A 23,555-nucleotide genomic window follows, 5' to 3' on the forward strand; every position below is an offset into this window, starting at 1 on the left:
TTGAACCCACATGTCAAAAGCTTTCATACTGCACTACTGGATGGGGTGTGTCCTGCGTTGTTAGTACTACACTACAATACATAGACACATGCTAGGCAAATGCAAAGTATATTGGTGCGTTGTAAATAGCTGGGGTATTTACACTATATCTTGCTTTTTGGGTGCCTTTTTTCAAGAGTGACAGTGTAGAGACACAGAAAAGTGGAGGGAGAGAGAAAGACAGGCAGTACACCGGCCATATGGCATTTGTTCACCCGCTCATCCCAGTGAGCCAAACCGATGCCCTAGCTTGCTTTGCAAAAAGAATTGGAACTGCACTAATTGGGGGCAGACACAGAATTAAGGGAGGTTTAAGGGAGGGGGTACTGATCAAGCATAATTCTGGGTGACGTGAATAATACTGATTATCTGCATAGCCATAGTCAGGGTGCACATGCTGACCCCTATCTACCACCAAAAGCACCAACAATGGGCTGTGAGTATTAGAACTAGACCACGGAGCAGTGAGAGAAGTTGGCATGGACTGAAGAATCATATTTTCCTAATATAATGTCTTATATAATGACTTTTAAAGAAGTAAGTCAAATCAATCGATTGAAGCCCAGAGGCAGGTGAATCCCCACAGTCCTCGGGGTATCAGCACCCCGATCGAAGTTCATTGTTGTACCGACCCTTATGGCGTTATTTTTGTGCCACTATTCTGAGCGGACGTAAAAAAAAATTGAGCGCACGTAAAAAAAAATTGCAGGTGCAAGTGTTGCATTTTGAGGAGAAATTTATTTTGAGCTTACAAAAGCTGAATTTGAGTGAACAAAATTCATTGCTGCGTGCAAAAAACGTATTTCAGTGTTTGCGCTTATCCATATACACACACAATAGCACCCCCTCTCGCTCAGTTTTTTCATTTGCGCTTGCTCGCAATGTGTTGCTTGCGCTCACAACATTCTCTGCTTCGTACGCTCAACTCTCTGTACATCGTTATAAGTGTGCCACAAAACCAACCAATCACAGACTTGGTTTCAAAAATTCTGATTGGCTCTTACGGTCTCCAATCAGCTCACTAGCTACTGCTTTCCGGACACCGGAAACACTGTCCACTCAGCCTCGCTTCTTGCAGATAGAGGGATTTTTGATTTACTCTGCAGCTAAAGAAGAGATGGCAGAATCAAACAATGGCTCCAATAATACTACACCACAGTATCAGGTGAGTTTAATTTTTTTTGTGTGAATTTAGTAATTTGCTGTCCTTTCTGTTTAATATGCTGTGAAATTGTAGTTACAGATGCAGCTGTAGAGTTTAAGCTATCCTTATGGGTAATTACCAGCGTAGTTGTCTTACTGAGGCAGTGTATCGTAATCATGTTTTTTAGGGTAATGGTGCAGTTGAGTCAGCAGTAAGAAATCTGGTGTCTTTGCTGCTTAACAACATATCCACAAATCCTTCAGGGAGGCCAACAGAGAGTGGGCAGCCGGAGCCTAGAAATCTTACTATCCAGCAAGAGATGACAAGGTTTTTGCTTTTTTTGTGTGTTTTTTTTATTTTAACTTTTTGCAATCTTTTCTGTTAAAGTTATTTGGTTTGTGGATTTATCAACATTGATTTTTAAATTAAAATGTGCTATTAAGGACTGATGTCATATTTAATAACTTTATTAAACAATAACCCTTATGTTATGCAACACTGCATTTTTTAAACTCATGCATTTTCATCCCACAGGTCATTTCCAGGATATTTCAAATCACACTTGAGCCGTGGTAAAAAGAGATGTTTAACATCTACTAAGCAGCTTGTTAAGGCAGGCAGTAAGACCACAGGCCTCAGTTTTTATTTGCTGTCAAAAAACACATCCTACACACCTTTGCCAGCTGAGGAGCTTGAACTCCTACAAGCTGGCATGGGGAGACAAACAGTGTCTCTTCCAGAAGATGGTGACTAGGGCTGCTCAATTAATCGAATTTTAATCACGATTACGATCTGGGCTTTCAACGATCATTAAAAATGACTGAGCCGATTATTAGCCCCTCCCTAATTTATCCGCGACACCTTAAAGGCCGGTCCGTGAAAATATTGTCGGGCATAAACTGGTCCGTGGCGCAAAAAAGGTTGGAGACCGCTGATTAAGAGGACCCGAGGGAAGCTCGGAAAGCTAAGCAGAAGTTATTTGGAGAGTGACTGCTGTTGGTTGAAAAGAGAGTTAAAAAAAAAAAAACTTCAGTGGTGTTGCACACTATTTTATATTATTTTTTTAAAGTCATTGTTAACCCTTTAAAGCCGGTCAGAGCAGCACGCTCCGTTTTGTGTAACTATTTTTAAATCCCTGTAGAACCTGAACCGCGTAAGCTAGCGCAATAATTTGTTTTGCATATGAAACCGGAGGAGTTGTACTTACATCTGATGCCATCAGCTTGTCCTCGGTCACGGTTTCGTTCCACATATAGCTTTGCAAAAATTGCATAAAAAGCGCTTGCAGGAACAAAAACATAATATTCCAGAAACACGCTTTGCCGTTCCTATCAGCTGTTCGTAACACTTCCCACAGTGAAATGATGCACATGCTGTTTTCTTTGCAAATTTGCATCATAGGATTGTTTTTTGTTTTTCCTGCAGTATATAAAAATTGCTGTATCTCCAAAATAAAACTATGAAGACACTCAAAATAAATTTCCTGTGGTGGGAAACTATTTTTTGCAACTTTATTGTATTTAAAGTTTTGAGGGATAAGCCTCTTAAATTTCTCCAAGTAGAAATATATGTAAACAAAACAAAAGCGATTTTCAATTTTTTTTGTAGTTTATTGCACTTTTTTGCAATTTATGTAATTACTATGGACTTAATGCATACATATTATTAAAATATGGGCTATAACAGTTGTATTGATGTATAGCAACTTGAAATGCTCCCACAAATGGCACTACAGCATGTAAAAAAAATAATATAAGCTCTGGTGGACTTGGTTCTATAGTAGGTCTTAAAGGGTTAAATAAATATCGTCAAATAATCGTGATCTCAATTTCAGTGAAAATAATCGTGATTATCATTTTTGCCATAATCGAGCAGCCCTAATGGTGACCATGCAGAGGTAAGTTTGTGTAGTCAGTATTAAAATCAGTCATTGGCAGACGCATTTAGCCTGAATCATATGCCACAGTCCATTTAGTGTTCCATTCTGCTTAACTGTGTTTTTAACTAAGATTTCTAGACTTCTGGAAGAAACCTTTCCAAAAATGGAATATCTTTGTGGAGGATGGCTCTTACATAAGGCAACAGGTTTGTTGTTAATTCAGTTTTTATGTATTTTTTTGGCATTCTTGCGTGCTCATACTGCATTATGATTATGTAGTTGATACTTTTGCTGCTTGATTGTTTATGCTATTTTTCTGTCAATAAAGGTGGCAGTGGTCGACGAAAGCTCACTGTAATTCCACCTGAAACAGAAGGATATTCTGTCAAAACACTGAAAGCTGTGTCAGGAGGTGGCAAATCCACTTTTTACATAGTACCTCCTCAGGAAACATTAGACACATCTCCTCTACCTCCCGACTCACAGCACTTTTCAAAGATGCCAAAGAAGATATGTTACCAGTGTAATGAAGTTATGCCTCTGCAGATGCTTGCAGTACACATCAATACGTGCAAAGGAAAATTCTCTCCTGATGAGACTGATGATGAGGTGAGACAATTTTGATGAAATCAAAATGAGCAATTTTGATTAAATAATATAGTATCACAATTACTGTTTTTTGATTCAGCAGGAATCGGAGTTATGCATTGTGAAAAGCAAATGCAAGGTAAACCTAGCACATTACTAAAAACCATAGTAACTACAATGAATTTTGTATCGGTAATGATCTTTTTCCCACTATGCCTAACATGTACCCATTTTTGGAATTGTAGGTTATTTGTCCAATATGCACTAAGGATTTTCCTGAAGATGAGATCACAGTCCATGCGAGTCTGTGTGGGGATAGGTAATCTTTTTTCAGCCGTTTATGAAAAAATGTTAATCAGTAACAGTCCACGCAAACATGTATTTTTTATTTTTATTTTTTTAAACTTTGTTTTGTCATCAGCTTTCAATGCATGGTGCCTGAAGAAAATGACCAAACTACAGGGACACCAGCTCAAACTTCAGTATGCACAACAGACAGGTACTTTTTGCTCTATTATAGTTCATATACACACTATTATGCAGAACCATTTGTTAAAATTATGTGTAAGATCTTTTACACAATACCTGGGGTTTAATTTCATATAAAACATTTTATGATCACACTACTTTAAATTATTGTTAAAGGTTGTTGCACAGAACATGCTGCAATAATTTCTAATCACGTTTAATGTGGTAGCCTCTTTTAATCTAAAGATGATTATTTTTCTTTGAGAGCTTAGGATGTTTTCTACCCTGTTTTTGTTAAGCGTGGAAGATGTATTGCGTTGCCTTGAACAACAAGTCGACACCACAACAGAATTTAAGTTGTGTGTGGACAGAGAAGACCTTCCAGACAGAGGCATTCTCCAGTGGCAGAGAAAAAAAGCTGCATCTCCCACCAGTGTTCTTAGGGTGGCTTTCATTGGAGAGGCAGGCGTGGATACAGGAGCACTTAGGAAAGAGTTTTTGAGTGGTGAGTTGCCTATTACCTGTTTTGTCCTAGTGTCAATAAATAATGGATAACTTAAAAATGCGGATATTTTTTGTATGAAAGACATGATTTCAGGTATTGAAAGCAGATTCTTTGAAGGACTTGAGAACAAGGGCAAAAACCCGAAGTATTCTCTGACCGATCTTGATAATGAAAACTTCAGATTGGTTACATACGAGCTTTGTGTATTACATTTAATACGCATCCGATATTTTTGTAAATGTTACCTGAAAATGAATTATAATCATTTGTCTACACAGAACTGTTGGTGAAATAATTGCAGTCAGCCTCGCCCAAGGAGGCCCATCTCCTGCCTTTTTCAAAGAATGGTGCTACAATTTCCTCTGCTCAGGAGAGGTTGATTTCAGCTGTCTGTCTAAGGAGGATGTTGCAGATGTGGAATCTTCCCTGCTCATCCGCAAAGTGAGCACCTGGTTTAGCTCTGGCACATGATATATTATGAGTATGGTGTTTTTAAACACTTTTAACCTTCTGTATTTCCTCTTTCACATTATACATTTCCAGGTTGAAGATGCAGCAGACATACAGTCTCTGATGATGTGGGCTGATGAAATTGTCAGCTGTGGATACACAAACCAGATAAAGATGGATAGTAAGGAAAGCATGATCCGGTAAGGGAGAAAAAATCAGAGAGACCATTAACCCCCCCCCCTCCCCAACTAGTTTTTCTTTTTGTTTTTTTTTTGTTTGTTTTTTTTAAGTGCTATTGTCTTACACTCTACAACAAGACTGATTCCAATGCTACAGCAGCTCCGAAAGGGCATGGAACTGTATGGTCTTGTGAACCTGATGGCTGTAAATCCTGAAGCTTGCCACAGTTTGTTTGTTCCTGGGAAAATCCTCAAAGTAAGTATTAACATAGCAGCTTCAGTCTGATCCAAAGACAGTCCACTTATCTGTACTGTAGTTATCCTGTATTTATTTATTAGTTTTGAATGAACAATATATCTATAATATAATCTACTTTATTTCCTTATTTACAGCCAGACGCTGATTTCATTATGATGAGCTGCCAACCACATTTCAGTGAAAAAGGGACATCTAGGGAGAGAACTGAGAGGAAGATCATAAATTTTTTGCAAGATTTCTTGCAGGAGATTGAAGTATCAGGTACTATATAGTATTAGCTGTATATACCTATAGTATTGTATATATACCGTATGCATCTGTTAAATATTTTTGCTTTAACATGCAGGGCACTAGAAAGTATTCTTAGTTGTTAATTTAAAACATTGTAATCCAGATTGCTTTTTATTTAGAAAAGACTTCAGAAACATTTTCAAACATCACAAATGGAAACACAGGCGGTGCAGGTGGTGAAAAATCAGAGTCTCTTGCTGTCCACCATGTGCTCCAGTGGATGACCGGCCAGTCCCATGTTCCCATCCTTCCTGATGAAAAGAGACATTTCAAAATAACATGCAAGTTTGACCATGAATGTAAGGAGCGGCTGGGAGATCACTCCATTTGTTACCCAGTTGTGAGTGCATGCACTTGTACTGTGACTTTTCCAGTGCAGCATCTGGACACTTACACAGTGTTTAAAACCATAATGAGTGCAGCAGTTAAATATGGTGGTGGATTCCACAGAGTTTAACACATTGTTGTCTTGTAATTTGGAAACTAAATGAGTAAAAATGTTTGTAAACATTAGCTGTTAAGATGTTCGTAGCCGTTTCATGAAAATGACAAGACTTCAAAACTTTGTGTAGGGTCCTACGTTGATAGATAATAAGCAAGTGCTTTGTTTGCTTGTCTACTTGTAATCTGAATGTTTTAGCAAAGAAATCCAGTATTTGAGAACTTAAAAGAACGTTGACTTTCACGTCCATGTTAAGTGTCACTGTTGGTTTGACACCTGTAGCAAGAATTGTATGTACAGGTCACGACCGTGTGACTCAGAATGTTCCAAGGGATTAATAGTTCTCTGAAGCCCCTCCAGGGTTTCCTCATCCAGTGGGCATTCAACTTCAGGAACCACAACTGTGCTGTTAGATTCTTCTTGCAGTACAGCACTCTCCCAGTCAATGCCTGGATCCCGAAGCTCCTTCAAATCCACAAACATATATAATGGTCATTATTCCAGAATAGGTACTTTTGGGAGGAATGTTATTTTGTGTAAGCGTTTTTTCCATTAAAATACAACAATTTAAAAAGAATGCCTTTGTCTTCATGTTCTTCTTACTGTAATTTAGATTAGTGGTAATTGATAAGCAAGAATGTATAAAATCACCAGAAGCATCTCCCAGATGTGCTGCAAGTGTTTTAATTTGTTAATTTCAGAAGAGAAGAGTTAACTGCTAACTAAAATTTTGAAATTCAACATTTAAATAAAAAAAAAATTAAAAAAAAACAGATTATGAGCTGGTACCTCAAGTCTCTCGCCCTCGTCCAGCTCTTGTAGATGTCCCATACACCAGAGCTGTTCAGGAGTGAGACCACCTTCTGTCCTGAGGGGATGATTATTCCATCCTCCAACAAAGGTGACAAGATCTGCTCGGAGTCGAGGGACAAAGATGTAGTGGACACCAAAAAGCTGAATGACATCTGAAATGTCAAGCAGGCCATCCTCCTCGAGTGAGTGAAGAATATCATGGTACTTGCTAGTGACTGCAATCCAGAAATCACGCCAAAGTCGTTCTACTCTGTAAATACATTTGAATTTGGATTTCAGGTATTTCATGCTTCAAATCAATATCAGAACTGCTACAACAATCTACCCATGCAGTCAATAATAATATAAAAAACATCAAAAGACTAACCTCTGATTGTGGACACTCTTTCCAGATATGAAACTCGCTCTCCCTGTTCCTCTTGTGGCAAACATGAAATGTGCAATGTCCAGGTTTTCTACTCCTTGATCTGCCCTAACCCTATGATAAAAATACATTTTTAAGGAATTTTTAAAGTTTTCTTTAATGATACTTGTTGCTAGCATATAAATTAAATCAGGGCATAAAACCTTGATGGCAAGCCGTGAAGCTGGGCTGATCTCAGGAAAAATGAGAATGCAGTTTTTGCCCTGTTGTTAGTTGCTGCATCCAAGTACAGGACCTGCAGTGAAAACAAATGGAAAATTAAAGATCTGGTTTCAGATCATGTATAGTTTTTCAGTTAATAATGCAGTTTCATAATAAGTGTTCAAGGAATATTGTACGGTTCTATGTTCATAACCATAATTCAAAGCTTGAGTAGTCTATACATCAATATTGGTAGTACTTATCAAAAAATGAAAATGGCCTTTTAGTTTAACCTTTTTTGGTAAAGAACTGATTAGAAATTAAAAAAAAAATAATTGCAAATCGTCCACTATGTTGGCTTGCTGAATAATTCATGTTCATAAAAAAACAACCTAATAAAGCTCTCATTTCAAAACTACCAAATATTCTACATAACAGTTACACTTTTACCTTCCTTGAGTAGCCATCCACTCCACCAAAGATCACAACATTGTACCTGTTTCAGAGGGAAAACAATCTCACTAAGGCTTGATTTGCAGAACATGTAAGACATTGAAAATACATTTTTCAGTATGCACACTTGCCACTGACTTAAACTGGACACTTGTCAGGTGTGCTGAAAATAATACCAACATTTTTATATGTTTATAAGTTCAATGAGACTAAATATTTTAGTTCTCTTGTCATGATTTTTTTTAAGTTTTCTGGAGCACTTAACATATTATGTGTTGATAGGCTTGTTATCATGGAAAATATCGATATACAAAGTGTAAATAACTGCTCAAGAAAATTTACAATTACCAATATTGCTGGTTTTGTTACACATCCTGTATTCCTTTTACTTAATATTACTCTATCAAGTGCTTTTTAAAATATTATAAATACACTGAAAGACCTATCAGATAAGGTTGATTAAAGCAGATTTAAAGTATAACGTGCATCTTTCTGCCCAACTTGTGTTAAAGCTATATAAGTGGGTATTTTACCTTATTAGCTTGTGATTTGTGTCTATGTGGACCAGGGAGAGAGGGCCTCGCACCGAGTAGCTTCTTCGCACAACACAGCCTAGTTCTGTGATCCGTTTGAAGATCCCTACAGCATCAACTCGATGCATGGAGGCCATCATTCTCCACCACTGAACACGGAGACCCATAGAAACCAAATGTCCTTGAACCATTCGATAGCCAGCATTTGGCATCTGATTTTTGATAGCCGATATGATGTTGTCCAGCTCTTGGTCATTCATTGTGCTGTATGTTCCTCTCACAGACAAGTCAAATTCTTGCATCCTCCTGTAGATTGTTCTTCTTGAAACACCAAGACATTTAGCAATGCAGCTGACTGGCAGCTGAATGTCCAACAAATTCTTGAGTCTTTCTCTCTCTAGTACGATTTTGGGGTGTAATCTCTGACAGACCGCCTATTTGCTGAGAGAAAGATTCAAACAGAACAAGCTCATGACGAGTCAAGAACTCCAAATAATCCAGATTTAGTGGTTGTTGGTTTAAAGCAGCTTCCAGTTTAGAGAGGAGTCTATGCATCATTTGCTGTCTCAGTATGTCCTGTTAAAAGCAGCAAGGAACATGGACAAGTACAATGAAATGATGTATCTCAGACAAAAATAAACAACCCATAAAACAAACTACATGAGGTACATCATTTTTCAAGTTTGCATAGTTTGCAAATTAGCTAACGTCAGTTATCAAGCGAATAATAATTAACAAAATGATTTTATATTACTTACATGTGGCCGGGACATGCTCTTTTCGTGCTGCTATTCAGTATTCGACGACATAAAAAAGAGCTACTCAAGTATAATTTGGAAAAATTAGTCAGTTGGCATGGTTGTATGATGCAACTACATTCTACTACACCAACAATAGTCTTAAAAAATAATATATTTTAAAATAAAATGATTAAAGATATTATCCGCAAATTGGGGTTTAAGAGATTTTAGCTGGATTTAGCTACATTTCGGACAGTGTTTCCGGAAAGCAGTAGCTAGCGAGCTGATTGGAGACCGTAAGAGCCAATCAGAATTTTTGAAACCAAGTCTGTGATTGGTTGGTTTTGTGGCACACTTATAACGGTGTACAGAGAGTTGAGCGTAAGAAGCAGAGAATGTTGTGAGCGCAAGCAACACATTGCGAGCAAGCGCAAATGAAAAAACTGAGCGAGAGGGGGTGCTATTGTGTGTGTATATGGATAAGCGCAAACACTGAAATACGTTTTTTGCACGCAGCAATGAATTTTGTTCACTCAAATTCAGCTTTTGTAAGCTCAAAATAAATTTCTCCTCAAAATGCAACACTTGCACCTGCAATTTTTTTTTACGTGCGCTCAGAATAGTGGCACAAAAATAACGCCATAGGACCCTCCTATAGTCTCCAGATTGGAACTCAGTCCAATCCAGCCAGTAGCAGTTCCCAGTCTAGAGCTTAGCCAGCCACACCCAATATTAGATTCTAGCTCAGGGCCCAAGCCGAGGACAAGCCCCTCAACCTGGGCCTGCTGAAAGTTGCCAGGGACTGGCAAATGCAAGTGAACTTGGATCAGAGGCAAATTTTTCCCACAGAGATTGTAACAACTACTCTGCGACCAGACCTCATCCTTTGGTCTAACTCTCAAAAACTCGCGTACATCATTGAGCTGACGGTACCATGGGAGGAAGCAATGGATGAAGCATTTGAGCGTAAGAAGCTGCGGTATGCCAACTTGGCAGCTGAGGCAGAGGACAGAGGCTGGAAGATCAAGGTGCGCCTGTGGAAGTGGGGTGCAGGGGCTTTGTTGCCAGTACAAGAGCAAAACTGCTTAGAGAGATTGGGATCAGAAGACAGGCGCAACAGCAGGCTATAAGAGAATTAGCTAACACTGCTGAGAGGTCACTGTGGCTAAAGAGGGCTGACATCACTTGGGCAGCTAAGGCAGTCTGCTAACCGCGAGACACACGCCCAGGATTGATCAACCCGTTGTGGGCCTGCCTCAGCAGGGGGCATCAAAAGGGTAAAACAAAACATTAGAAATTTTGCTGGTTGACTGATACAGTTGTCTCAGGGCCTCCTGGGGACTGTGCAGTTAACCTCATGGTAGTGAAACCAAAAGGAGGAATGAAAGAAAAGAAAAGGAAAATGTTCCGCTCTTCTTCCCTCTGCACTTCTTCCCTTTTCTGGGAGGTATTGGGGAGGTAGAGCATACAGCCCGATCGTGAAGGAAGGTGTGGAAAGCCAGATCAGGCACCCCCCTTCAACTTGTCCCAAATTTTAATATGATAATCTAGATCAGATCTCTAATCCCTAATCCTAACCAAGGAAGAAATAATGGCAGAATAATGGGTAAAAGACCGAAAGTTGAGGCACACAATGATGTGTGCCGCTGATAAAGTTTGTGGGCTGGGTTTCCTCATAACAGCCATCCCTCAAGATTTTCTCCATTTAAAGCAATGCATTATCAGGTATTGTAACATCTAGTCCTTTTACTGAAACGTATAGTCTGTAATTTACTATCTACATAGTTTAATCTGATGACATGAAAGTTCTGCATCTGGAAAGTGACTTTTTTCAGTCAATTTAGGACTTTAACTTGAAATCCAACTCCAGTCTTCCAATATTATTACATTGTTTGGTCAATCGACCTATCATCCTACTGGAAAGTCAAATACATAGCCCAATCTATGTTTTATTTTGCAGACAAGAAAAAGCAGGATATGTTAATTTAATTTACCTTCTGAGTATACTCAGAAGGTAAATTAACATGAAAAAACAGAGATAAACAATAAAAAAAAATGTAAATGCAAATAAAGCAATGGCAAATAAGGAAAATCCAATTTTAAATGCAAATGACACAAGTAAGCAAATACAAACACATATAAACAGAACATGAAAAAATGATCTTCCCATTTAAAAACATACACAAACACAAAATCTAGGTATCCCACCTGCTGTGTCAGAGAAATTATATCTTAGAAGAGGAGGCGTGCTCACTGGTGTGTGTTCATGTTCACTCAACATTCCATCCATCTATCAGCCCACGCTTTAATGCATTCCTTTAATGATCTGTGAAGACAAGGATTGTCAGGAGGAGGGGAAGAGAAAGGAAGGTTGATGTAGATGATAACCCTTATTAAGGGGCTCATTCCTTTAAAGTCCTGCAAAATAACCTCTTTTTTTTTTTTAAAGAAAAAAGAAAAAAGAAAAAGAAAAAAAAAGAATAAAATTTAAAAATAAATTCAAACTCCACTTTCAGTATTAAAAGAAATCTCTTATACGGATTGATGTTTTTAGTAAACTCAATTTTAATCTTGTAAAATGTGTAAATTGGCTTGGTGTAGGCAGTGAAGAATAATGTCTTCAATTTGTCTCTAAATTCTCTATAAAATAAAACATTTTGGCAAAATGCAGTAGAATCAATTTTTTCCACAATGGAATTATTCTCTTGTGGTACCTCAAACTTAAAAAGCTGACAGATGAAAGAGTTAGATAAATCTAGGACACATACACAGAAAAGGGTAATTAACAGGTCATTACCAGGAATGCTGCATTTGTTAGGATGCCCGGGTCGTTGACCCAGGGTTTTTGAGTTTATTATATTATTTATAATTTCTAGTCTTTGGGTTTTTGTCTTATGGTTTGTCTCTGTGTAATCCTTAGTTGCTGTCTCCCCTGTCCGCTATATCCCCGTGTCCAGTCAGTGTCTGTGTCTGCCCTGGTCCCACGTCTCTGTTCCCTCTGTTGTAGTGCCTGCATGTGAGTCTGTGTCTTTTGTTCAGTCTGTTTTATGTGTTTCCTGTTTTCTTTGAAAGTCCATGTCTCATGTTAATGTGTCTGGTTTTGCTTCCTTTGTCTCGTTAGGCCTGATTTGCCCCAGCTGTGTCTCCCTCCTGTTGCCCATTCCCTGATTGCTCCCTCTGTGTATTTAAGCCCTGTGTTTCAGTTTGTCAGTGTCGTGATCTACTCTTATCTACCCTCACTTATGCTGTGTGTTTTGTTTTTTCCCTGCCTGTGTTATTGTTTGTACTTTGGAGGTTTGTTACTTTGAGTTCAGCATTAAAGCTGTTTTGAGTTACTTTCTGTCTCCGGAGTCTGCACTTTGGGTCCTTTTCCTGCCTGCACACAGCCGTCACATAACAGCATTATAGAAAGGCAGGTTTAGTGACAAGGTTAATGTCATCATTAACATGGTGCTGTTGATCTCTGTAGCTGTATACAGTGATACCACTTTTTATGACTTTGTATATCTTCTTTATTAATGTAATTTATTTAAAGATTTGATTCATAGATACATTAAACTTAATTTTAATGTTTGAGCGTGTGTGTGTGTTTGCGCACGCGCTTGCATGCATAAAATCGCACCACAGTACACATGCATACTCTTAAGCTGTCAAAACTCTTAAGTTTACAAGTCATTAGCCACGTGTCATCAGACAGTTTGGCTGAATAGGCCACTGACATAATTTACATTTCAATCCATCTTTATTTTGCACAAACACATGCTGAGTATCAGGACTGTTAAATAGTTGACAAATAACAGAGCTGTGGAATCAGTTTAGACAGCAGGGTAAATAAGGAATGCTGGATAAAATGATTTCTGCTGTGTTTGAGATTGTGCAGTGAATGTATTATTTTGTATTCTTGTTTGTTACTATCTCACTATTTACGTTTTCTTTTCATTTTTATGGTTTCTTTCCCACTTTCCTTTTTTGGTGTCTAACATATGTGCGTGGTACACTTTATTCTATATGCTGTCCAGTTACTAATGTTGTAAGATCCTGCTGTTGTTGCAGATTTAGTTGTAGTGAAGACATCAAACCTTACAGACTACAAAATTGTAATCTAAAAAAAAAAATTCTAACAGTTTGTGTGTTTTTGTTTGTTTTTATATTAAACCCAATTAATGCATTTGAGTACTCAGTTTTTGTTTTGTTGTAACAATAATGTTATTTAGTTACTTTTCAGATAAGAAGATTTATACTCTAATCCTTACTTTGTACTACGGTGATTGTTAAAAACTGTCTGTCTGCTACTAAGGAGCTGCGCTTTATATTCGGAAGAAGCACATGCAAGCAATATCCAAATCTATAGCACTTATGGCCTGCTGAGGAGGGGATAGATGCTATGGCTCACTTTTAGCCGCACTAAAGCTTTCACTCCAGAGAAAATGAACAAGATTGGATAAGATCCAAAATCAGCCTGCTATGCAATGCAGTTAAATTGGTACATGCAGAGGTAAATGCACAGTCAAATACTGTCACTTGGTACGGAGTTGAGAGGACCAAATGCATGATGCAGAAACATTGGAATCAAATCAAAAGGATAATTTGTTCCAAAATAAAACAAAGAACCAAACAAGAAGAACCCACAATGAAATCAGGGCCACACATCAGGGAACATCAACAGATAGCTTGAGACATGGGAGACAAAACTATAAAAGCTTTTAGAACTGACTACAGAAGACAAGTAGGTGTGGAACAAAATGTGGATTTAATTAATTAAGAACAGGTGAAAATAATTGGGTAATCTGGGGAATGCAGACAGGAAGTACAACAAACACAGTGGATGAAAGAAACTAACCTTGAAATTAAAACATGAAAAAAACCCACAAAAACAAGATGTCGCGTTAACATGAAAAAAGCAGACAGGGAAATGTGCTAAAAGACACAGGTGCCAGAAGGAGGAATCAGTATGAAAATACTGCAGGACAAATGAACTCACAACAAGACTGAAGGCCAATAAAACACAAATTGCATGAAGCGCAAAGTAACGTGTTGGATGCAATGGTGTAAAACAAGCCGCCACTGGAGCAGTGGAGATGTGATCTCTGGCTTGACAAATCACGCTTTTCAGTCTGGCAATCTGATGGAAGGGTTAGAGGGGGTCTGGGGGAAGGGTTTGAGTTTGGCAGTTGCCAGTAGAATGGTACTATGGTATTTGTCTGATTACATTGTGACAAGTGCAGAGTTTGGTGGAGGGGGGGTTATTGTAAGGGAGTGTTTTTCAGGAGTTGGACTCACTCTCTTAGTTTCAGTGAAAGGAACTCTTAATGTTTTGCATAAAAGACATGCAATGAATGCATCACTTGTATGAAAAAACACTTCAAAAAAGCTTATTTTGCCCTTTCTGCTTCATTAGTACAAACACCTGTCCAGATTAAAATACAATTTTTACTTCATCATATTTGCATATTCTCCATTATGCATAACCTTGTAATTCTAATGAAAAGACAAAATCTGTCACTGACAGTCAGCAAATATAAAGTATGAATCATGCATCTGAATCCTGTTCAAATTATAACGGGGGGGGGGGCTGACTTAACGTAATGGAAGTGTTTTACACATTGTGGGTAAATGCAAAACTGATTCCTCACATTATCACACATTAGTCCTGCTCCTTCCTTGAAAATTTTCCATAACCTCATCTCTGCATCTAAAAATTTCTCTCCAGCTTTCCACTTCCCTTTGATTTTTCATTCTGTATCCCCATATCAAATGTTCTTTCTTCTTGTCCTTCTTTTCCTCTAAACCACCTTGTTGACTGCATTTCCTCCTGTTCACCTTCTTCCTGTTTTCAGCACATTCTTCTCTCTGCTCTTTTTTTTTTCTTCCCCACAATTTCACAATCCTCCAATATGAATGAGTAACCTGGATTCAGTTCTCATCCTCAGGCTACTCTCTGGGATGGTATTTATTTGTCAAAACTGGAGCACACACATAAATACAGCAGCTGAGTATGCACACCGCAGCTTTTGATTTTGCAGTTCCAACACAATATCATGCACAGAGAGGTGCCCCGAATGCAGAAAAAAATATTCCTTTTCCTCATTTTTTTGTGCACTATTATTGTGGAAAATAACTTAGACAGTAAGCACTCGAGTGAACCACTAGCCCTGCAAACGAGGGGACTGAAATAGAAGTTTAAAAGGTTACAGAACCAGTGGAACCAAACACGTAACTTCTGGCAGGTTGATTTAGGGCTGAATTAGTATACATCGGCTACTTGCTGATGAGGCAAAATAGTGTGGATTGTATTACATTTGAGATATGAAATTTTATCGTCCTTACAGCATTGCATTGTGACACACTTTAGCAATATGTCTTGTTTTACCACTCAGAGCGAGGAATACTTAAAATCAGTTGTCTTTAAAGATTACATTTCAAGTAAAGAAAAACAGGGACACAACAACATATGTGAAATGGATCGATTAGGTCCCAATAGTTTTACAATATGTTGTTGCTGCTATTTAAGAAAAGGTGATCTAGTAAGTAAGATCCAGTTTTCGCAGTCATTGTCTAATCTAGAGAAGATTTGAGATAGCTCTTTGGCCGTTACCTTTTCAAAGTAGATGGAATGTCTTCTAACCCCTGTGATTTGGTCTACCTAAACAATCTATACAAAAGCTATACAGCTACTGTACACCAAGCCGTACGATTACAACCATTATCAGGTCAAGGAAATTCAAAAGCACCATCCACCTAAACAGTGTTGTAGACTAGCAGGATTCTCCCCCAGCAGGAAAATACACTTGGCACAATGGAGCATTGTTTAGGAAGTTATCAAGGAACACGGCATAGAGCCCAAGCCATTGATCTGGCCTCTACACTTTTCAGATTCCAACCCAAACAATCAACTGAGGAACCATCTCAAAACCCACAGAAACCACTCTAAAACATGGCATTCCCAGTGGTCTCATGGATGATCTGATATCGTCGTGTTGGTGTTGTTCCCAGATCATCATGAAAATGTTGTTCCAGGTTCAACATTGCAAGTGACCAATCACATTGTTGTGACGTTATTCTTTTTGCGTGCCACGCCATTCGTGCATTTATGAAATTCCAATGTTGCAAGGACAATATTAATTCTGCTTACCGTTTATTAAAGGGTTAGGGTCAGGATTAAGGTCTGTTGATCGGCGGACAGAGGCGGTTTCTCGCAGCTTAAGTACAGTTTTTTGTTTTACAGATAACAGCTGATTTGAATCAAGACACAAAGCATGTCATGTTAGTGCAGTTATATGTTATAAAAAATTTTTTTATAGCATATATTTAGAATGCCTTTTAGGATTTGTATCGTCTTCAAGCGGTTTCAGTGTTCAAGAACCATGACACAAACCTGGATAAGCAGTGAAAAATGCATGGGTAGTATCTTCAAGTCTTTATGGTAACGACTTTTACCAAAGACCTTACAAAATGTGCAGGATGGAAGTTCGACCAAACAAACAAATACTATTTGTCTTCTTAAGGATTCCTCAAGACATGTATGAATGAAAAAAAGAAATAAAGGACAAGCATGGAAGACAGCAAGAGGAGAAAAATTGAGAGCATTCCTTTACGACATTTTTCTTTTGCCAGCCCACAGTGAAGACAAATGGAGAAAGAAACTGAAACGAATCATTCTCCCTGCAAGAACCTGCAGCAAAGTGTATTGGAGAGAGCAAGCAACAGAAAGAATGATTCAGAGAGAGACTATTATTCATGTTTTTATCCATACACTCTCAAAGGGAGGAATTGAAAACCAGGAGGGGGGAACGTTGATAGGAAGATGCAATTCCTCCTACTCTCATTATCTTGGCAGGACCATTAGGGCAGTTAAAAAAAAAAGCTGACAAGTCATAGTTTAAATCCTTTGAACAACCAGTGTGTAAGTGTACAAGTGTACAAAAACTGAACACCTAACATGTTAGTGCTGGGTGTGTTGTTAATCAGTTTTGGATAAACATGGCACTATGATCTGTTCATGGTTTAGGTACAGGATATATATTTAGTTTTTACAGCCATAACTGAATGCTGACCTCAAATGTCTCAAATCAACAAACTGACCTTTAATTTCAAACTGTAGAGTGTTCTAGACCAGTGGTTCTCAAACTGTGGTTGGTTGGCTCCCTCTAGTGGTACGCGGGAAGTCTCCAAAAAATTTTTAAGATAAACTATTCCATGTTCTGATTGAGGGATTTTTGAAAAATTTAAACGTACCGCTCTGTTATCACTTCCAACATAAATGAAGACAGGAAACTAAACAGTAGTGACGTTTGTAGGGTTACAGAAGTTGGGCTAGCTGGTACATAATGATGTGCTAGCTGTAGCTAACTACACAGCTAAGGTTAACATAATATAAACACAATAGCACAGTGAAGCTGTAGGATGAAAGCTCAGTTTTTAAAACATTGTAAGGTTTTAAAAACTGAGATTTAAAATAAACAGTTGTAATACAAACCAAGGCCAACAGTGATCACTGCCTTTTTTAGGGGCTTGTTCATGTTAAATAGAACAAGATACAAAGCATTAAAACATATTAAAAACACAACAGCCTTGATAAACGCAGAGTAGTTTTGACCCAGAAGCAGGATTCATACGTCATCACTTAAAGACCGGATATCCCACCTGCTGTGAATGTTTTAATGCAGTACAGTTGTTATTATTATTATCACTTGCCACATCTTGTTTATGACAGTTGACTAGACTATTGTAATGTTATTACTTTCTAAACATTACTTTACTAAAATGTTTATTTTATATGCAGGTTGAAGTCTGTTTAAGTTCATTTTCAGCATGAAAGTAGGATATAGCCTATATCAAATATTCATAGTCCAGGCAGCCACTGCTGTTTAAGTAGAAAGGCTTTAAGAAAATTTTCATGCACTAAAGAGGGTGTAAATTAAGCGGCATTTACAGAGTAAGGGGAGGTGGAACAGATAAAAATACATGAGCAGAGGAGGAAGAAATGAATTAAATAATACTATATACAGAGGGCAAAACAGGAAGCCAGAAGGAGAGTAGGGATTCAGCAAAAAAGAAGAGCTGTAGATGAGAAGACAACAAGATGAGATAATGTGTAAGACACATATTTTTTAGTGATATTTTCTTTAAAATAAAGTGCTCAGAGACTTAGTTGAACAAAATAAATGTTTTGATTTAAAAAGAATCAGAATATGAGAGAGAAGTGAGAATAGCAGAAAGAAGAGTTAAAAGCAAGAGGCAGGGAAGCAGGTTGTCGTTAAGCTCTACTTTGACAGTTCTATTATGAAGAAAGATGAGCAGTAGAAAAGTGGAATTTGAGCAAATCACTCTTTTCTTTTCCTATCCACTTCTCTCTCACACTTTTCTCCATCTCCTCTTCCTTCTCTTTCTTTATTTCTCTCTTCTACTAAGCTCTCTTTTCTTAGTCTTTTTCACCATCTCTATTGCTCCCATGTGCTGATCTCCTAAACGAAAAAGTTCTATGTTCTTCACCTTATGCGTGACTACATTTTATCTTTCAATTACCAGTAATCCTTCTCGTCACTCACCCTTTCTATTTTTGTTTGTTTGTTTGTTTGTTTCTCCAGTCAGTATTGAAATATGAGAAGTTAAGTGACACTTTTCCAAAGAATCAAGAAGATACTGCAAACAAATCCATCGCCTGTTGTACTGATTGGAAGTGCCAGTCTGTGTAGTGTATACGTGATTCCCCTCAATAAAACCTCCTAAGAAATCTGCAGTGTTCTACCTCTTGCTTATTTGCTTTTGTAATTTTAAACACCAACTTCTCTCCCCTCTTTGAGTCATTTACTCGTTTGTTTTCAATCAGTTTTAAAGTTTCAATCTCCTTGTGTTTCAGTGACTCTTAAGCTGCTTTTTGGGGGGATAATTTCTCTGTTCAAATCCAGTTCTTCAGTGTTTCGCACTGTTCTTTGATCTTGTACTTGATAAGACTAAGTACTTGTACTTGACCAAGCTATTTTATAACTCATGGCTTACTTCATAGTTTAACTGTTAACCTGTTTTACATTGAATGGATAATGATCTACCACATAAACATTATGCATGTGGATTTATTTTTTCTCTTTTTGTACTGCTTTTGGAAATATGATAAGCAACCATTAAAAAATAACTTCAGACTCCACACTAGACCATTATTTAGAGTTATTCTAAAAATATAATCATTGGGATGTTTATTCCTGCAGTTTTACAAAATAAACTTTGAAAGCATACAATCAAAGCAAAGCCAAACAGGGGCAACACTGTTTTCCATTCAGTGGACAGATTTATTATTTATTTCTCTCAGGTAAACCCCAAATTCATGTGGTGCTACTATAAGTGGTGAAGCAATTTTCAAGACCATTTATTAGACTAAAAATGTAAAAGTGTGTTGATACAACTTTTAAATGCCTAACCTTTTTGTTTTTAGCAGTAAAGCCAGATAACTAATATTATTCAGTGACTGGGAAGTTTAAAGTGAGTTTTATCTTTGGTTATGTATAATTTCTGATATTTTCTGCATCTTGATATTGACTCAAAATACTGATGAAAATATTATCAATAATATTAAGAATGATGAATGATTTGTAAAGTCCATAAGCAGCTTGACGGTAAAAATACAATAAGACCTTAGAGACCTTCAGACGTGTTTATGCTGAGTAAAATTTCCATACTGCCATAGCTGATGCGTGAAAGCACCATTTTGTGTAATGGGGAGACACAGGTGGCATCTGACAAACCTGTACTGTGCTATGCCCTGGGATGAGAGCACATTGTGTGGTCAGTAAACCTTTGGGTGCTTACACATAGCAATCCACTTTAATAAACGTCCTTCTGTTTTCTCTCACCATGCTTTCCTCTTTTCCTTTGTCTTTCAAAGTCTTTTGTTCTCTGTATCCATATCACTTTATATTTTTTAATTCTGCCATACCTTCTCCATTTTTTGCAAATGAACTATCCATTTCCTTACCTCTCACCAAAGGCATCTTGTTTCTCCAGGTAGTATCTTTTATCTTCAACTGTCTGCATCTTTCTTAGATTAAACTGACTTATAGACAGACTTTTTTCTTGTAGTGTACCACACAACAAACATACTGTTATAATCCGAGTGAGTGTCTGGTATGTTTCTGTCTCGAGTTCAGTCGCTCACTATGCTCTTTCCCCAACAATGTCACCAAAATCTTCTACTTGGTAGGACTGCTGAGGGAGAAAGCGCATGCATGGGCTGAAGCATATTTGTGTTTTCATCCTATCACTCTGCCGTCATTCACTGGGCTCACACCGCCAAGTTCAGCTTGTCCTAGGTCACAGTTTCCTTCCACATATAGCTTTGCAAAAACTGCATAAAAAGCACTTGCAGCAACAAAAACACAATATTCCAGAAACATGCTTTGCCGATCAGATCAGCTGTTTGTAACACTTCCTACATCCATCAGCACGAACTATCGCATGTCCGCCATGACCTGCCCGAAACCGGAAGTGACGTCATTTTGCGGAAATTTTTACCATCAGGGCCTTATGAGCCTATCTGGTCGTTAAGTGATGACGTGACGAATCCTACTTCCGGGCCTAAAGTAGTCTGCGTTTAATATGGCTTTTGTGTTGTTAACATGTTTAATGTTTTGTATTTTCTTCTATTTAATCTCAAAAATCACTGTTGACCTCCCTCGGCTTTTATTACCGCTGATCATTTATTTAAGCTCAGTTTTTAAAACCTTAGGATGTAACTACAGCCCAGCCCATGCAGCAGTATATGAATGACTAACCTCGTATTGTGGATGGATTATCTCAGTTGTTCTCCTGGCTGAAGTTTGGTCCTTTTACAGCATCCTGCCATGCGATTACATTTGTTCCTGACCACCGAGAACACTCACGTTAACTTTTATCGAGTGGAAAAAAGTTAGCGTGTTTACATTATGCTGAATGTTAAACTCAATTGTTACACCTGGTAGAGCAGAACGCTGATCATTTTATTAAGGATGAAAGACTTTAGACAGTTTTTCAACTCTCAGTAATGCCATAGTGATCGTTTGATGTATGGACCTGCAGCGGAGTTTAGGCCCAGACACGGCTAGTGACACATGTTAAAAAAACAAAAACGATTTTTTGAAGTTTATGTAATTACTATGCACTTAATGCAGACATATTATTAAAATTTGGGTTATAATGGTTGTATTGATGTATATCAACTTGAAATGCTCCCAAAAATGGCACTACAACATGTAAAAATATAATATAAGCTCTGGCGGACTTGGTTCTATGGTAGGTCTTAAAGGGTTAAGGAACAAAATTGATGGAATAATGAATGCAAAAAATTGAAGTTAGATTTCCATGCACAATAAAAGGCTAATACCTGGAAAGTATCTAATTAGCAATTGAATCATGTTTCATCATGCCAGTTATCTCAAACACGCTGCCGATAAAATCAAAGCATACGTGGATAGAAAAATACACAATGAAACGCTATCAGTCATGGATTGGTCTACCCAGAGTTCAGACCTTAACATTATTGAGGTACTCTGGAAAAGAAAGCCGACATTTAAAGAAAAACTTTGGAATATCTTCAAGACATCTAGAGAAGTATTACTGCAGACTTCTTAAAGAACTCAAAAGAAAACTTGCCTAAGAGTTTTCAGGTTATGTTGAAGAAGGACAAGTTATTTTGTTGTATCATAACTTTTACAACATCTAGAAGAAGACGCAAACTCACCCTCACATGGGAGGAAATTGGTTTGGATTTTGAGGAGCAACCCAGGACCTACCAAGACTAAAGGAAACTGCTGAAACAGCAGTGTCACTGTCAACAGTGAAGGGAGTTTCACATTACCATGGACTAAAGAAGTTTCTGACACTTTCAAACTGAGACTAGCCACAATGACAAAAGGCATCTTTGGAAGAGTAAAGGTGAGGCTTTCAAACCTAAGAGCACTGTACCAACTGTCAAGCGCTGTGGTAGTAGTAGCATCATGCTGTGAGGCTGGTCAGTGATACCAGTACGTTCCACAATGAGGATGGAATGATGTATTTAGAGTTCAAATTAAAAGTCATAAATTACCTTAACATTCATGGCCGTGATGAGTGTATGTCAAGTTCTGACCACAATTTAATTTCCCATTTACCTACCAAAAGATAAAGAAATAAGGGTTGGTTCAAGAATTTTGCACAAGATGTATATTGGTCTTTTGCAACCTTAATAGGAGCTACGAGAAGTAACTTAAAGTTCAATCTGTCTCACTCCTGCTAGTTAGTTATGGGAACCCTCTTGTGTATAATTTATGTGTAATGCAAAAGTATCTGTAAGGAAGTTCACTGCCTGAAGTAGATTGCCTAAAATTCTATGAAATATAGAGTTAACTGAAGAGGGCAAGGACAAACTATAGCACCACCCCAAAAGTTAGCACAATAGTTTTACATCACTAAATGGATATTCTAATTCATTTTAGTGTGCGACATCACTAAATGGTGTACATTCAGATCATATAAGAATAAAAGAAATACCTTTAATATACCTATTAATATAATTTTAAGGTGCAAGGTAAGCACTCCATAAATGTACGAAGATAACTGATGGGATGTGGAGGGTGTATAATAAAGGCCAACTTAGATAATTACAAGGTAGGAATCCAAACTATTGCAGCTTTTTACTGCAGGTGTCTTTGTGAAGGCTCTGGGGTGTGCATATCTGTGTGTGTGTGTGTGTGTGTGTGTGTGTGTGTGTGTGTGTGTGTGTGTGTGTGTGTGTGTGTGTGTGCATTCAGACAAATCTGACATTCTTGTCTCCTGCTAAATGAAGGTTGAAAATGAATGAATGTTGTTGATCTTGAAATACTGCCATGATTGATGATGATCTTTACTCTTTTTATGTATGCACTCTTTTTATGTTGTAGATTTAAGAGTTAAGTTTGGGGCTAAGTGAAGATACATAGCAAATCATAAAGCACATCTAAAGAATATTACCCTGCTTATCTTCAGTAGTAGCATCACAACACAGTCTCTGAAACATTTTATAAACTCCCCAACCTCTGAGTGTGCCCTTGTTCTATAGTAATGCAGAGAGGAACTCAATAATTTCAGGAACTGATTAGAGAAAGATTTGCGTAATTAATTTGTCCAATTGAACAACATGTGAAAATGGCTGCAGTCCTTACTCCAATCCACTATTTAATTAAAAGCCCTCAGCGTCATTCATCTGACACAATAGTATTGCA

At 37.7% G+C, this 23,555-nt stretch overlaps 2 protein-coding genes across 6 annotated transcripts; one reads left to right on the top strand and one right to left on the bottom strand.

The window, feature by feature from the left end:
- The first annotated feature begins 1,488 nt into the window (after positions 1-1,488).
- On the top strand, positions 1,489-5,772 carry LOC309707170 (uncharacterized protein). Of its 2 annotated transcripts, none has more exons than XM_082534321.1 (11): positions 1,489-1,510; positions 1,718-3,268; positions 3,391-3,671; positions 3,751-3,789; positions 3,896-3,969; positions 4,072-4,149; positions 4,418-4,623; positions 4,902-5,064; positions 5,167-5,273; positions 5,364-5,508; positions 5,646-5,772. In XM_082534321.1, exons 2-8 carry the CDS (start codon positions 3,226-3,228, stop codon positions 4,916-4,918), a joined length of 738 nt encoding a protein of 245 aa, XP_082390447.1. In that variant the 5' UTR covers positions 1,489-1,510; positions 1,718-3,225; the 3' UTR covers positions 4,919-5,064; positions 5,167-5,273; positions 5,364-5,508; positions 5,646-5,772. The 2 variants fall into 2 exon arrangements, with proteins under 2 accessions (XP_082390447.1, XP_082390448.1); XM_082534322.1 differs by having other exon boundaries at positions 5,391-5,508.
- Positions 5,773-5,927: 155 nt separating this feature from the next.
- On the bottom strand, positions 5,928-21,136 carry LOC309707169 (uncharacterized protein). Of its 4 annotated transcripts, none has more exons than XM_082534320.1 (7): positions 21,114-21,136; positions 8,609-11,674; positions 8,073-8,118; positions 7,625-7,716; positions 7,425-7,535; positions 7,034-7,307; positions 5,928-6,709 (listed from the first exon to the last, which is right to left on the bottom strand). In XM_082534320.1, the coding sequence occupies exons 2-7, from the start codon at positions 8,908-8,910 to the stop codon at positions 6,503-6,505; spliced, it is 1,032 nt and encodes a 343-aa protein (XP_082390446.1). In that variant the 5' UTR covers positions 8,911-11,674; positions 21,114-21,136; the 3' UTR covers positions 5,928-6,502. The 4 variants fall into 4 exon arrangements, with proteins under 4 accessions (XP_082390446.1, XP_082390445.1, XP_082390444.1 ...); XM_082534319.1 differs by lacking the exon at positions 21,114-21,136 and adding an exon at positions 12,146-13,423; XM_082534318.1 differs by lacking the exon at positions 21,114-21,136 and having other exon boundaries at positions 8,609-9,184; positions 9,367-13,423.
- Between the last annotated feature and the right edge of the window lie 2,419 nt (positions 21,137-23,555).

Source organism: Aulonocara stuartgranti (assembly GCF_965226115.1).
Source record: "Aulonocara stuartgranti genome assembly, chromosome: 5".
Lineage (NCBI taxonomy): Eukaryota > Metazoa > Chordata > Actinopteri > Cichliformes > Cichlidae > Aulonocara > Aulonocara stuartgranti.